The 14,394-nt window shown below is 35.7% G+C and overlaps 1 protein-coding gene across 11 annotated transcripts in view; it reads left to right on the forward strand.

Annotated features, from left to right (window-relative positions):
* The window catches only part of LOC105475715 (transcription factor EC), a 557,301-nt gene that overhangs the window by 378,935 nt on the left and 163,972 nt on the right, over positions 1-14,394 (forward strand). For all 11 annotated transcript variants that reach the window (XM_071094590.1, XM_071094586.1, XM_071094583.1 and 8 more), the window contains 2 exons: positions 7,806-7,852; positions 8,800-9,046. In XM_071094590.1, the coding sequence (XP_070950691.1) occupies positions 8,849-9,046 (198 nt within the window). In that variant the 5' untranslated portion in view covers positions 7,806-7,852; positions 8,800-8,848. The remainder of the gene's footprint in view (positions 1-7,805; positions 7,853-8,799; positions 9,047-14,394) is intronic.

The raw sequence follows: 14,394 nt of genomic DNA on the forward strand, positions 1-14,394 counted from the left end.
CAAGCTATATTTAGAAATTCCTGGATTTATATAGTTTCCACTGTTTAAATTCCTTTTGGGAGACCTATTTCAAACAAGACTATGATAAATGTTATTGTATATAAGCCTAATGCCACATCTCTGATTAATTCTTTAGATTTAAAAAATATAATAATTGGATTTTGATAAATAAAATTTAACTACCCTCTAGAAAAATTGTTCCAATTTTTACATTCATACTATCGGTGAACAGTTCTCATTTCCATTCCATTTCTCCCCACATTAACTGGCTAGTATAATCATTTTCTTTAACTTTTTAATGACATACAATTCACATACAATAAAATTCACTCTTTTAAAGTGTATTTAACATATATTCAAAATGTTGTACGTATGATTTGGTTAATTCATTAAATTTATTGTGTTTAAACTCTCATTTTTCTTGTTTCTCATAGATTTTCTATGTAGTTATTTCTGTCATTTACAATTAATAATTGTGTATTTTAAAATTAATTTTAATTCATATTTATCTTTCCGGACCTATTGCATTGGCTGGATCCATGTTTTTCCCAATTATTGCTAATACTATTTTTCTGTATAATGTAGAGTTTAGGGGTATTTGTTTTCAAGTCAAACGTATCTGGGTTAAATATACCACTTCTTAAATGTGTAGCATGGAGCAAATTACTTATGATTGTTGAGTTTCAGCTTCTCTATTTGGTAAAAATGGGAAGCATTAATAAATAGATTTCTTAAAGGATATAAAAATTAAATGCTTAGCAAAGTGCTCAATGTATGGTAGATACTGATTCATTTTTCATTGACTTTCTAAAGATCAATGCTGCTCAGGAAATAAAACCAGGTAAAGAGGATCCACAATAAAATGCTTGTGCTAATATTAAATTATGCTCATATAAATACTGTTGTCATTGAAAGTTTTTTGTAGAAATCCTTGAGCTAGACTTTTCGACACAGATAGCTATTTTCTTATGCTGCCTTCCCATAACCAGGACCCCATTTATGCCAGTCCAGAAATACAGCTATTTGTGTCATTATAAACCGCCAGAGAATCTGCATTCTCCCTTGGATAACTCACAGATGTGCCTCCCAGCACTTATAGCCATAAATTCTTAATCTCTCAATTAAATACCTCCTACTGTATCTTTGCACTTTTTTCTTTCGTATTGTAATCTTTCATAATACGCAACTATTGAATTTGTTTTTTAGAGAAAAAGTATTAGACACTACTAATCATGTCTAAATTCTTTAGATATACCTCGTTTATTACATTCAAAATAGTGAGAGTGCCCTGAACAATTGTGTATAAGTGCAGGACTTATATAGGGGGCAAAAGAGGTACCACAAAGCCTTAAAATTAATTTCCCCATTAGGAAAAGATGCCAGCAGGTAGTCAATTGATCAAAAGAAATGGTTTTAGCTTTTTATGATGCAGGCACAATGAGCTCATTATTTTTTATACATAACTGAATACAAACGTTTTATTGAAGAGCTTAATAAAAAACTTTGAGAAAAAATTTGATAATTTTAGAATTTGGAAACATTTTGCAGGTCTGAATGTATTTGAAATGGAGGAAATAAATAATTCAACAGAAAGTTTTAGTGTTTTCTAAACGTTGAAAAATGTTTTTCTTTGTTAGACTGACCATCAGTAGCGATAAGGAATGATGATTCAGAGACAGGGTGAGTAAAATGTCTATTCTTGTCCCAAGTCAAGGCAGTCACTGAAAAAATTGCTTCAGGCCATAACTTTGGCATGCCATGGGTTAAATAAAGGTCAACTCCAAGGGAAAAATAAAAAATCAGTTGATCTTTTGGTGTTAAAGGGGCAAAATAGTTATCATTTTAGATGCTTTTAGTGCTCTTATAAATTCAAGGATTTTGGATTTCTTTTTCCCTCAACTGAGAATTTTCAGGCCAGTGGTGTCCACAATGTATACGAGTGCCTTGGGGCATTTTGAAAGGAAAGAGAAGGAAATTTACCGTATTTTAAAGCAGCATTCTTGCCTATACAGACTCTTGCATGATATTTAATAACTCAGTGATGTGGCTAGCCCACAGGGCTGAGAATACTTTTTACATTTAACTTAATCAGTAGCTATTTGGAACATAGGTATCTAGAGAACTAGGTTCTAATCCCATCTTTGGCACACTGTTTATTTCTGTAAAAGATATCAAAATACAGGTTTGTAATTACTCTTCAATATTTCTTCTAACGTATTTGTCTTTGTTAGGGAAAGGGTTAAAGATTGTGGAAGCGGTTTATCAGTCAATAACAGTTCAAGAGCTCCACATCCCTGTTAGTTTTAATGTTGGCTCCATCACATTCTTTAGATAGGATAAGAGGGGCTCCTGCTTGGCATGGCCATTGAAAGAATTGCCTATGATGATACCATGACATGGTAAGAGCTCATTAAAGTCAACCTGTATTTGGGTTATTAGTATTCCTATTCTGTATCTTCTGCTAAGAAAGTATTGTAAGCAGCAAAAATCACATAGAGGTCTATCCGATTGGCTGGTTAATTCTGACACATACTAACAGCTGTGTAATAAATGCCATCAGCTGCTGTGTGGTGAAATGTTGTATGGATGGTATAGACACTGGGGACATTTTGGTCATTAATTGGAGACTTTCTTGGATTATGTGTGTAATTCAGGTAATTCTCCGGCAAAGCAATCTTATTTAGTCAAGCAGATTAAATGAGAAGTAGGTAGGCAACCCCTTAATAACTCCCAGGACAAATCAGACTCAATAGGTTTCCACCATAATTAATTTATTTGGGGGTCCAACAGAGTGGTTTATTTTTGTTGGATTCTTTCAAGGATGGCAAATGCTCCACATTAAATGAGAGGAATCCTCTTTTTCTCTTTATTTTTTGGTTAAAAGATGTTATTGCATTTGTTTGCATAGACTGAAAGAAAAAAGCAACGATTGTGAAATAAAATTCTTTCCTTTAGAGAAAAATCTCTTTTCTCAGAAATATAAAAATGAGTGATTTTCCCATTAAGAACTGATTCTTTACTGTAGAAAAAGTCTTCCTGTGACTAGTGATAAGTGACTGTGAAAATAAAGCTTATTGAAGATCATGCCAGACAAACTAGAGAACCTGATTGAAAGAATCAGTAGACCCTTCAATGAGAATCAGCCCGAAATTCTGTACATTTTGGGGACATATGCTCTTATTTGCTCTTTCATAGAATAGTAGATTCTATTATTTTTAGAGTTGTAAGGGGCCTTACAGGCACTGTGCCCTGAAGATGGTCAGTAAATGTTTGCTGAATAAATGCATGAATGTATTTTAATGTTCCTCTCATTGTTGAAAACCTTTCTATATTTTATATACTACAGAGAGTAATTTAGCTTGTGCTTGAACATTTCAACTTACTGAAAGCTTAAAAAACTCTGGGGCAGCCTTTTTCACTGGTGTAACACTCTAATTATTGGATATTTCCTTTTTTTTTGAGCCAGATTTTATCACCATGTAATTTCCACCCTTAGGTTTTAGTTTGGTTTTATGGGGTAACATTAAAATAAATCTACTTCTCCTTCACATGAAAGTTCATCACATATTTCAAGACAGCTATCATGTCCCCCCATATAATTCTTTTCTTCTCCAAGCTAAACTACCATTTTTAAGATGATAGTGTTTCTAGTTCCCTAACCATTTTTCTTCTTCTTTTCCATTTCTTTGGTCGATGTCTCTAACATAGTTATTTTACTATCTACCATGTAATGAGTAAATTTTGAGCCAGGAACTGTGATAAACACTTTATATACATTATTTGATTTAAATCCTCACACCAACCATGTAAAATATGTTCTTTCTAGTGAAAATACTGTGTCAAGGTCACCTAGTTAAGAGGCATGATTTGGATTCATACCAGCTCTAAATAACCACAAAGCCATATACAAGTAACTTATCCTTCAGCTTTCTCTTCAGAAAAATGGGGAATTATAATTATCCCTATGCCCTAGAACTGTATAGAGTAATAATGAACTAATATTTGTTAAGCACTTGTAAAAGCATCTGGCATATAAAAAGCACTTTAAGTGTCTGTGAAGCAAGAAGCTGGTTTATGCTTTCACTCTATACTATATTCTCTCCCTATAATGTTTCTTTTTTAAGTGGACGTGGTATGCTGAATAATGAACCCCCAGATATGTCCATGTCCTAATCCCTGGAACTTGTGGATGTTACTATATATGGCAAAAGAAACTTGCATATGTGATTAAGTTAAGGATGTTGAGGTGGGGAGATTTTTTTATGGGTTATCTTTGGTGAACCCAAAGCAATCACACAGTCCTTATAAGAGGGATGCAGACATCAGAGTAAAAGAGAAGGACATATTACCATGGAACCAGAGGTTGGAGTGACACACTTCAAAGATGGAAGAAGGGGCCACAAGCCAGAGAATATAGGCAGCATCTAGAATCTGATAAAAGCAAGAAAATGGATTATCCCCTAAAGCCTCCTAAAAAAGTCACTCTATCCTGCTGACATCTTGACTTTACGTTAGGGAAACTACTTTCAGACTTCTCTACTACAGAACTATAAGAGCAAAAAATGTGTGTTGTTTGAAGCCACAAAATTTTTGGTAAATTTGTTTAAAAGCAGCCACAGGAAAAGAGTGTAGTTTGTATCCAAAACTGCCTGAAACCTTGCATTAGAAATAACTGAGGTCTAAAGAGCCCGAATTACTTCTGTGATGAATATTATAGGCTCCATGTTCCTAGTCAACATATAGAAAAATACATCTTACATCCAGAAGGTTCCACATCACATGTGATACTCTTTAACAGCTTTTAAAAAGGGAGGTTTAATTAACAAAGGACCACACTACTGACATTAGATCTGCCTTACTTTTCTTGGCTATCCCTGATGCTCATGACAGTCAGTGTGTGGGGAAATTTTTCTTTTCTGATATCTTTGTCTTCATTCTCTGTCAAATGTCCTCCCTCCTCATTCCGGGGGTGTGGGGGTCTTCTTTGGTTCTCTGAGAGTGAGATGTTTCAATGTCCCTTCCTAGCTCATGTCTTTCTTTGAGCCCTTCGCATTTCTGTCATCCTTGTTTGCATGCTTCAGTCTCAACTGAGGGAGCCTCTCATAATTTTTACTGCTGTTGTATTTCCTGGATGCTGCTTTTATGAAGCGTCGGTTGTTTCTAGGTGGCAGAAGAAAGGTCTTTCACCAAGAGATCTGCTTCCTCGGATTCGCATGCCATGGGGACCTACATCTCTTCATCTTTTGGAAGTGTGGGATGGGAGTGTGCAGAAACTCTCCATCTCCCTTGGAACTTCACCCCCACAGCATCCAGAACATCTCTCAGATTTACAGAGGAGAATTGCTGCTTTTAGAAAAACAATCCCCCTTATGCTTGCCCTTTGCAAATTGTCACGGGCTTACGTACATCTACTGATTTATCCTAAATTCTCACATTTGTTGTTTATTTTGTTTTATTTTTGTTTTAGAGGTCTCACAAAACACTGTTTGGATGCGTTCACTGAAACTTTGATCAATTGAAATCTCCAAATCTATTTCCTATGAGTTAATGATGAGCCTGGATATTTTCTACCTTATAGCCATTTAAATTTTGAGCCCGAATGAACTACTGTGTGTTTTTTGCTGAAGTGGGTCTGGTCCATCATTCTAGCTTATCATACTATTAATAATGACAGTAATTTATTGAGTATCTACTTTGTGTCAAGCACTGTTTGATGTTTAAAGTATTAAATTACTATTAATAATGGTTAATAAATTATATTGTTAGGATAATAAATTTATTAAGATAACAAGAATTTTATTTTTAAATGTGTTACTTTTATTTTTCCCAACTTACTTTTTTCTCCCTTATTTGGATAGCATCCATTCTATGTACTTCTCTAAGTCCTATAAATATGTTGGACAACTAATGATGAACGAAAGGTTCTGTGTCCATCATTAACATTATTACTTCGGTGACTTTCCGAAACATGTGTCTGTTTGTCTATAAAAGGCCTTAAAAGATAGAAATCTGAGACCTGAGAGTTATTTTCGGTATATCCATAAGTGAATATTTTGGGAAAGATTAAGTTTATGTTGAATTATTAATCAGCTGTCTTTGGGAATGGCAATTTTAGCAACTCTGAACCTAACTAATAATTGAGCTCACATAGATTTATTTTATCACTGAATGCATTATAAGAATCTTAGTAAAATGCTTTGCTGAAATTAATATTTACTTATGCTGTATTCTAATCCTCCCGACAATCGCCTGGGGAAGATACATCACTAACTCCTTTTTATAGGATGGTGTACTCATTTCCTAGGGCTGTCATAACAAATGACCACAAACTGGGTGGCTGAAGACAACAGAAATTTATTCTTTCACAGTTCTGGAGGACAGAATTCACACATCAAGTTGTCAGCAGGAGTGGTTCCTTCTTGAGGGCTTAGAGGGAGAATTCCAAGCTTGCCTCCTAGCACGATTCTAATCTCTGCTTTCTTCATCACATTGGGTTCTTTCTCTGTCCATGTTCTCTGTGTCTCTTTCCCTCTTTCTGTAACACCAGTTATTTTGAATTAAGGGCCCACCCTACTCTAATATAACTTCATCTTAATGTGTACCTTAATTACATTTGCAAAGACCCTTATTTCCAAATAAGGTCATATTTACAGGTACTAAGACTTAGGACTTATTGTAGTAGTGGGGGGAGACATAGTTTAACTATGGGAAAAGGAAAATCACTAAAGTAAGAGGAAGCACACATTCAGAATATGAACCAAGGACTTTTGTCTTCATGCAATACTCTCTTGACTCCAGCTCCCTATCTCCTACTGAATTCCACTTTATTTTTCATGAATTCATAGACGAGCTGTTTAATAATCAATATGCCTTAGAATTTCATGAGGCCTAAAAATCAAGCCTACTAGCTCTTGGTTTTTAAAATCTATCTTTTCCTATTTTTAATAAGTTTTTCTTATCATTAACTTTGGTTCCTCAAACACTTTTCTTGTTTCCAAGCTCACATAATTAGTCTGGGCCTAGACATTTTAATTTATTTAGATTGGTTTGCTGATCCCTTATTACCTACATTCTTCTATTGGGCTTCAATTTCATTTTAATGGTTGTTTTATATATTCTAGTTTAAAACATAATTTAGAGCTGTGTGGTTCTTTTTTTGTATACATATATCCATTGCTCCTGGGCTACAGTTTGTCATAGAAAACATTAGTCTCTTTCTAGAAACATCTTCCCTTTCCAGTTCCTCTACTGTCTTCCAGTAGGAGGTTGACAATTCAATATTGGGCACCAATTGTCATGTGTACAGCTATAATTAATCAGTTAGCCAAACAACCAATTAATAATTTTGGAGTTTGTATTATGTGCCAGAGACTGTACTAGTTCTAATGATATAAGACATAACATATAATAAATTTTACCCTGAGGAGCTTATATTCTAGTTGAGGGGAGGGAATAGTAAACAGGAAATTAGCATGTGCTAATTGCTATGAAAATATTTTAACAGAGGTGTTGCCTGTATACAAGTGGAACATCTTACCCTACTTTGAAATAATTGTTAGTACCATACTTTTGTAATCAGTTATTTGCTCTCAAGTAGTGTTCCCTTATTATTCCATATATTGTCTATCTGCCTTTTGGAGACACACGCTCCTATTGTATGTCCTGTTGTGTATAAGATGCAACTTATCACATTGAACATCCGATGTATGTTTTTGCCTTATAATAATGTACAATGTATGAATCAAATAAGAACAGTATTATTAAAGTTAAAAACCAGTAACTTCTCTCTTTTTTTTTCTTTTCAGAGTCCTATCAATGATTTAGTTCCCTAGAGAAAATCAGAATATAAAAGGTTGGTATAATATATTACAAATGCTAAAACCAGAGGTTATCTAACAGAGTTATTTCAAAATATAACTTACCTCATTAATTCTAAATTCCTTGGGTGTTGGGTCTGTTTATTCCAGTTACTTCACATTACTGTTATTACATAATGTCTTACCTAATATGGGAGTTTTTAGGGCCCAGAAAGAAAACGATGTTTTCCCAGATACTCTGAATGAGAATTTGGATGACCATTAGCAAGACATTTAGGTCACCTAGCAGCTTCCTTGTTTTATTTTCGGTCCCTTTTAAGAGGTTACTTCCAGGACAGCACTGTTGTTGAGTGTGCCATAGCTCAAGCCAGAAATTGAGTGTGGGAAATGCGGAGTCTATTGTGGTCTGTTTTTCTGTGTGACAGTTGTTCCTATTTTGTGTTTGTTTCTCATTTAATGAGGATACAACTTTCATCTGGGTAGATGTACGGGTCACTTGTTCGTGCACTTAAATACACTAAGGCACTCCACCAGCTGGAAATTGTGAGTTGTAGTTGAATTATTTTTGCACAGCGAATGGTTTTCCTTTTGACATATTTTAATATACTTGCACACTGAGAGCAAGAGTGGGTGAACAGAAAACAGACTGTTTTATTAACCCAGCAGTCACCTTTGAGGTTTGTACATGTCCACTTTTTTTCTTGCCTTTGTACATAATCCCAAGAGACTGGTACCTGGCTTTGCTCAGAATAACAAAGTCAGGCACAAATCTCCAAACACAATTGTTAGCTGAATGCCAACTGTTTCTTCTCATCTTTTTTTTTTAAACTTGAACATTAAGAATTACCTCTTTATAGGCGAACCATAACCATTAAAGAATGAGTTTGTTTTCTATTTCAAATACTTCCCTTATCATTTACTAAATTTATTTTATAATATGTAGTCTCAGGTGATAAAATATTATTTTGTATGTGTTTTGCAGTGCTCCTTTTTTCCAAATCCACTAATAGTGAGAAGAAAAGAAGAGAAATATGTTACAAGCTTTAACTGGACTTCAATTTCAGCTGAAAGAACAATTAGGAGAAAAAGAGAGAAGACTTCAAATCAGCCAGGAAATCAGTGCCCAGAGAACAGAGTTCCACATGCAGTTTTCATACAAACCAATGTTGCATAGACTTGTCCCAGCAAGACCACAAATTTATTCAAGTCAATTACCATTCTTTACCAAGGTATGTATCTGTATACATATACAGCCATAATTTCTAAGTAAGTATAGTAACTACCTCTGAAAATCTGTACATTTTAATTGTACTCAAAAAACTGAAGAAAAAAAAAGAATAAAAATCCAGGGCTTCCTCCCAATTCTCAGTAAATAGCTACAATTTACAGTAACTGACCCATTTAACAGCATGGAAATATTAATGCAACAAAGCACCCAAAGTACATAGTTTTCCCTTTCCTGTTATTATCATTATCATCTACATCATTGTCATGATACTACTACTACTTGATATTTTGGAGCACTTTATACTTTACAAAGAAGTTTTATATCATCTCATTTGGCTATTTGAATCAATCATTGTAGTATGCCATAATGAAGATTATTAATAGAGATAAAATTTTTAAAAACACTCCAGGACTTTTAAGGCACAGTGAAGTGGTGTAGTGTGTAGGAAGGACTGTTTTTTAAAGTTAGAATTCTGAGTCTGCATTGCTGGCTGTCTGATAGTGGGCCTTATAAAGCATTGCTTTGTTGACTTATTCAATGTGAAAGATAATAGTTATGCCAAAAGCTGGTTATGAAGTTTGACTGAAGATTACGTTTTGTAGAGGATCTATCACAGTGTGTATAGGTGGAAAATGCATTGAGATGGAATTTTTGTACTGGGGTAAGAGGTTAGTGTAGGTAACTTTGAAAGCAAACACTATGAGGATATAATCCTATATCAAGGATTATTCAAGGTAGCACATCTAGTAAGTGGCAGGAGCAAGATTGGAACCCATGTCCCATACTCTCAGTGTACATCTGAAATTGAGTCTAATTTTAACACTATATTTTGAGCACCTGCTTTTGACCAAGTTATTGAGCTACATTTTAAAGGTACAGATATGAAAAAAGAGGCCTTGCTACGAGGGTTTTATAGTGTGGGAAATAAATAAATTCAATGAAGGAAAAGCTTGCACCATTGGTGTGGTGTATAGTATCATACATGGTTTTGGTGATGTCAAGGAAGGCTTTGTTATTGTGGAGACATTTGAATTGAGCCTACAAGTATTGCCACCTCCATTTTCAGGAAGCAGCTATATCAATAATACTTGCTTTATTTTTCATATTACAATTTTTCTTAAAAATAAGACTATTTCATTGACCTTGAGTAAACTTTCAATAACAATGCTTATTTATTGTAAGTTGAACTTTCAAATACCATTGCTTCTTAAAATAATCAGTATGTTCTGTTTATAATTATTTCTAACTTCATTACATTTTTCTTTTTAGTGCTTGCAGTTTTTTTTTTTTTTGGTCCTCAAAAATATTTAAGCAGATAGGGTTTTAATGAAAAGTTGTAGAAGATTCTGAGTTCTATAATCTTTGTTTTCTTTGGGTCTTCCTCATCATTATCCTCACAACCTCATGATCAAAACAGTACATTTTTAGGACTTGGTAAGCAAGTGCTATGGGACAGGCATCATGCAAATCACTTTACATATAGTATTCTAATTCTTCAATAATCTAGTTCAGTAGCTGGAAGCCCCATTTGCAGATTTTGAACTGAGGTTCAGAGATTTTAAGAAATGATCTCAAAATTGCATGACTAGCACCAGCATTACTGTTTTCTGACTATGACCTAGCGGTTCTTATTTGTCTGCTTTGTTGGGTTCCGCTACTTTCTCACTAGCTTTATTATTGAAAACACGGATGATTCTCAGTAAGAGTAACTCAGTATGAAGTAGATGAAGTCACAGAGTGAATTTGTTGGCTGCTATTTCCAGGCAAGAGAGCTGATATCAGGGGTGACTAGAGCCAGAACTTCAAATATCACTAGGAACAGCTCTTTGTCTCATCTGTGCTTCTCTCTGCATATTGTCTTTGTTCTCAGACCAGCTCCTCCTTGCAGCAAACAGTATAGGCTTCAGTCCCTCCAGGCTCACATCCTCACAGCTTGCCATCAAGAAAAATGAGTAATGTTATTCAGCTCCAGTGTGAATGAACTATTCTAGGGAACATTTGTTGGGTCACATGTCTAGCCCTTGGCCTGGTCATTATGACCAAGATGGTAAGTGCTCATTTTTTTAAAAAGTCAGGTGTTTGCTTTGATGGCTGTAGGGAGAGAGGCAAGGGATTGTCTGTTATTAGAATTGGGAGGCAAAAGGGGTTGTACAGACGTGGCCTCCAAGTAATTGCATGAGCCAGGCAGTTATCTCAATTTGTGGCTATTAACACAGGTCATTATGATGCCTGCTCTTATTGTCTTAGTTAAGTCTTCCCCATTTAACACCCTAGGTGATTAGATCTCTTCAATCACATCTGCAGGATGGAGAGCTTTGAACTCATATTGTCCATTAAGGTAATTCTGTCAAGTTTGTTTTGAACAGTTAAAGTTGACCCAAATATAGGCTCTAAATCTTAAACATTTAAAAAATCTAAGGTAGGAAATCCTGTTTCTGATGGGGAACAGGATCAGCCTATGCAATAAAAAGAAAAGTTAACACGTGATGAACAGACTTCAGACTCTGCAAAAGTGATATGTAGACAGACACCCTGGGTGCATTTGGTCAACCTTGCCTTTGGTTAGCATGTGCCAACATTTCAGAGTTTGTTCAAAACTATGCGATGTGATAAGAATTACATTTCTGGCCTCAAAAAGCTGAGGTTTTTTTTTTTTTTTTTTTTTTGTCTTCAGTGACTTTATGAAGGTATTGCCCACTTTGAAACTGTCTGAAGTTGGCCGGGCATGGTGGCTCATGCCTGCAATCCCAGCACTTTGGGAGGCCGAGGCGAGTGGACATAAGGACTTGAGGTCGGGCATTGGAGACCAGTCTGGCCAAAAACCCCGTCTCTACTAAAAAAAATGATAAAAATTAGCTGGGTGTAGTGGCATGTGCCTGTAGCCCCAGCTACTTGGGAGGCTGAGGCAGGATAATCGCTTGAACCTGGGAGGTGGAGGTTGCAGTGAGCCAAGATTGTGCCACTGCACTCCAGCCTGGGTGACAGGAAAACTCTGTTTCAAAAAAGCAAAAACAAAAACCAAAAAGCTATGTGAAGTCATCAGTCAGCTCACACTTTGACTAAGCGTTGAGGCACATTACTGGAAAGATTCTAAGCCTTAGAGACTTACACTGTGATACGTGTCTTTTAAATGCTGTGAGACTTCTTATTGACACCTTGTAATGTGTTTCAACAAATATTTGTTAAATTATTTTAAAGAGCGAAATTAGACTGCTTTTGGAGTATTTAAAATAAGAGGTATTCTTTAATCAATAGGACACTGTTTCTAAGCTACATCATATGTCAGCTCTGTGTTGAATGTGAATAGAGATACTCTATGTGGGAAGCTCTACCTTCTTGGAATGCTTACTTTAATTTTGTTGATAAGGGTAGAGAGGTGGAAAATTATGAGAAAAAATGTAGCTTTTTTCTTTTCTACAACGTCTTGAATTCCGCACCACTCTATCAACATGTACATCTTACTTGGGGATGGAAGGTGGAAAGAGATGGGAAAAAGGAGCTTGCTAATTGGGGAGAGGATATTAGGATGAAAATGTAACTTCCCAGTTAAATGTCTCCAAGCCTTTTTGTGTAAAGTGGTTACTTTAAGGTTAAATCTGTCTCTTTTTGGCAAACATTCAGACTTTCATGGATGTGAAGCAAAGCTTTCATGTGCTTATGTCCTCTCACCTGGATGGCTACCTCCAAGATGCTTCTTCCTCTGCCTGCCACTGGCCTTCCTGCTGGCTTGCATTGCTGAGTCTGTGGCTAACAGGATTCATAGCATGTGTTCCTGGCAGCATCAACACCAGCGGTCAATGCCAACAGATCTGGAGTCTCAAACACAGAGCCCAGGCTAGACTCTTTTGGTTGCTGCCCCTCATCCACCGGGAGCCTGCAGGGATGTTTAGGTCACCATTTTTGACATACTAAAGTGCTTCAACACTAAGGTGCTTCTCCTGTGTATTTTTCTTTTCTCTGTTGGACTGCATTGAATTTGAAGAGGCCCCTAGGTAGAGGCAGTTGCATACTTGAATGTGTAGCTCAGAGAAAGGCTATAAACTGGAGAAAAATATTTGTAGGTTATTAACATTTACATTTATTGAAGCAGTGATAGTGGATACATTGGAGTTTCTGTCCTTTTGCAAACTTTCCATCGCATATGTACTAGTGGTTTTGTGCCAGAATAGGGGATCAGGACCTTCATATCTGCCTCCCAGTCTCTGTTTGTCCTCTTTCTATAATTTGTTTTGGAGAAAACATACGATATCTTGGTCTGCTGGAAACTTCTTACATCTTCCTTTTTCCAACATTAGCATTCATCCTTCCTTTTCTCTGCGGCCATAGGGCTGGAGGGCTGCAGGGAATGGAGTTGGGATTCAAAATATAAAAAATACCAAGAGATGTATATAGAGGATATTAATCCTGACACAGAGGTAAAACTTATGGAACATGAGGAGGAAAAAATATTCAATCACAACCTCAGTAGCTAAGTCTTCGATGTTTAGATCTCATTTTCTAGTTGTGCTTTGGGTGTTTTAAATTTGTTAAATAACCTGTAGGATTTGCTCATCTCCTCCAGATATAAATCTCATTTACATTTATGCTGAACACCCTTTTGAAGTCATATATTTCAAAGACCTCTTAAAACCTTAGGTTTGTTTTTTTTTTTTTTTTTGTGAAACTCAGGCTTAAAAAATTATGTCAAGTAGCCTGTACATTATACTTTACATACTTTAAGTCCCTCTCCCTATAGAGTTGATAAAAGGGATAGAAATTAGAGAAACTGCAAAGCTGAAAAAGTAAAAACAACTGTGCATTGTCTGTAAAAATATTTTTCAAATAAGAATGAAGACATTTTCCCCCAGAGTTTCCTTTCCTTATAAATGTGAGGAATGCATGGTTCAGACTTGAGCAAATGTATCTTGCATTCTCTGATAATGAGTACTGGATGAACTGAAATGGTAGCCATGCTTATGCTAAGTTTATAAGCATTTTGATCAACACCATAATCAAGAAGCTTAAAGAAGTCACATAATGCCCATTGTGTTGTCTGAATAACATATATTATACACCTGAAACTCAGCATCTAATACCCTGTGAAACAGCTTGATAGCCCAAGAGCTTACTAATGGAGGAAAATGGCTCACTGAAGCCGAGGGAAATTAGAGTGGGAGTCACCTGTTCTCTTAGAGTCCTCAAGTAGAAGGCAGTATGGCACTGTGGTTCTTATTAATCTATACCTACATCTCTGAGTCTGTCTTGATTTTAGGTAATAAAGCAGAGAGAATCAGACAACCTTTGGGTAATAAATTGCAGGATCTGGAGAAGTTAGAATATTAATGTTCTCCCTTTTCTTCACTATTATTG

This window comes from Macaca nemestrina, chromosome 4 (genome assembly GCF_043159975.1).
Source record: "Macaca nemestrina isolate mMacNem1 chromosome 4, mMacNem.hap1, whole genome shotgun sequence".
NCBI lineage: Eukaryota > Metazoa > Chordata > Mammalia > Primates > Cercopithecidae > Macaca > Macaca nemestrina.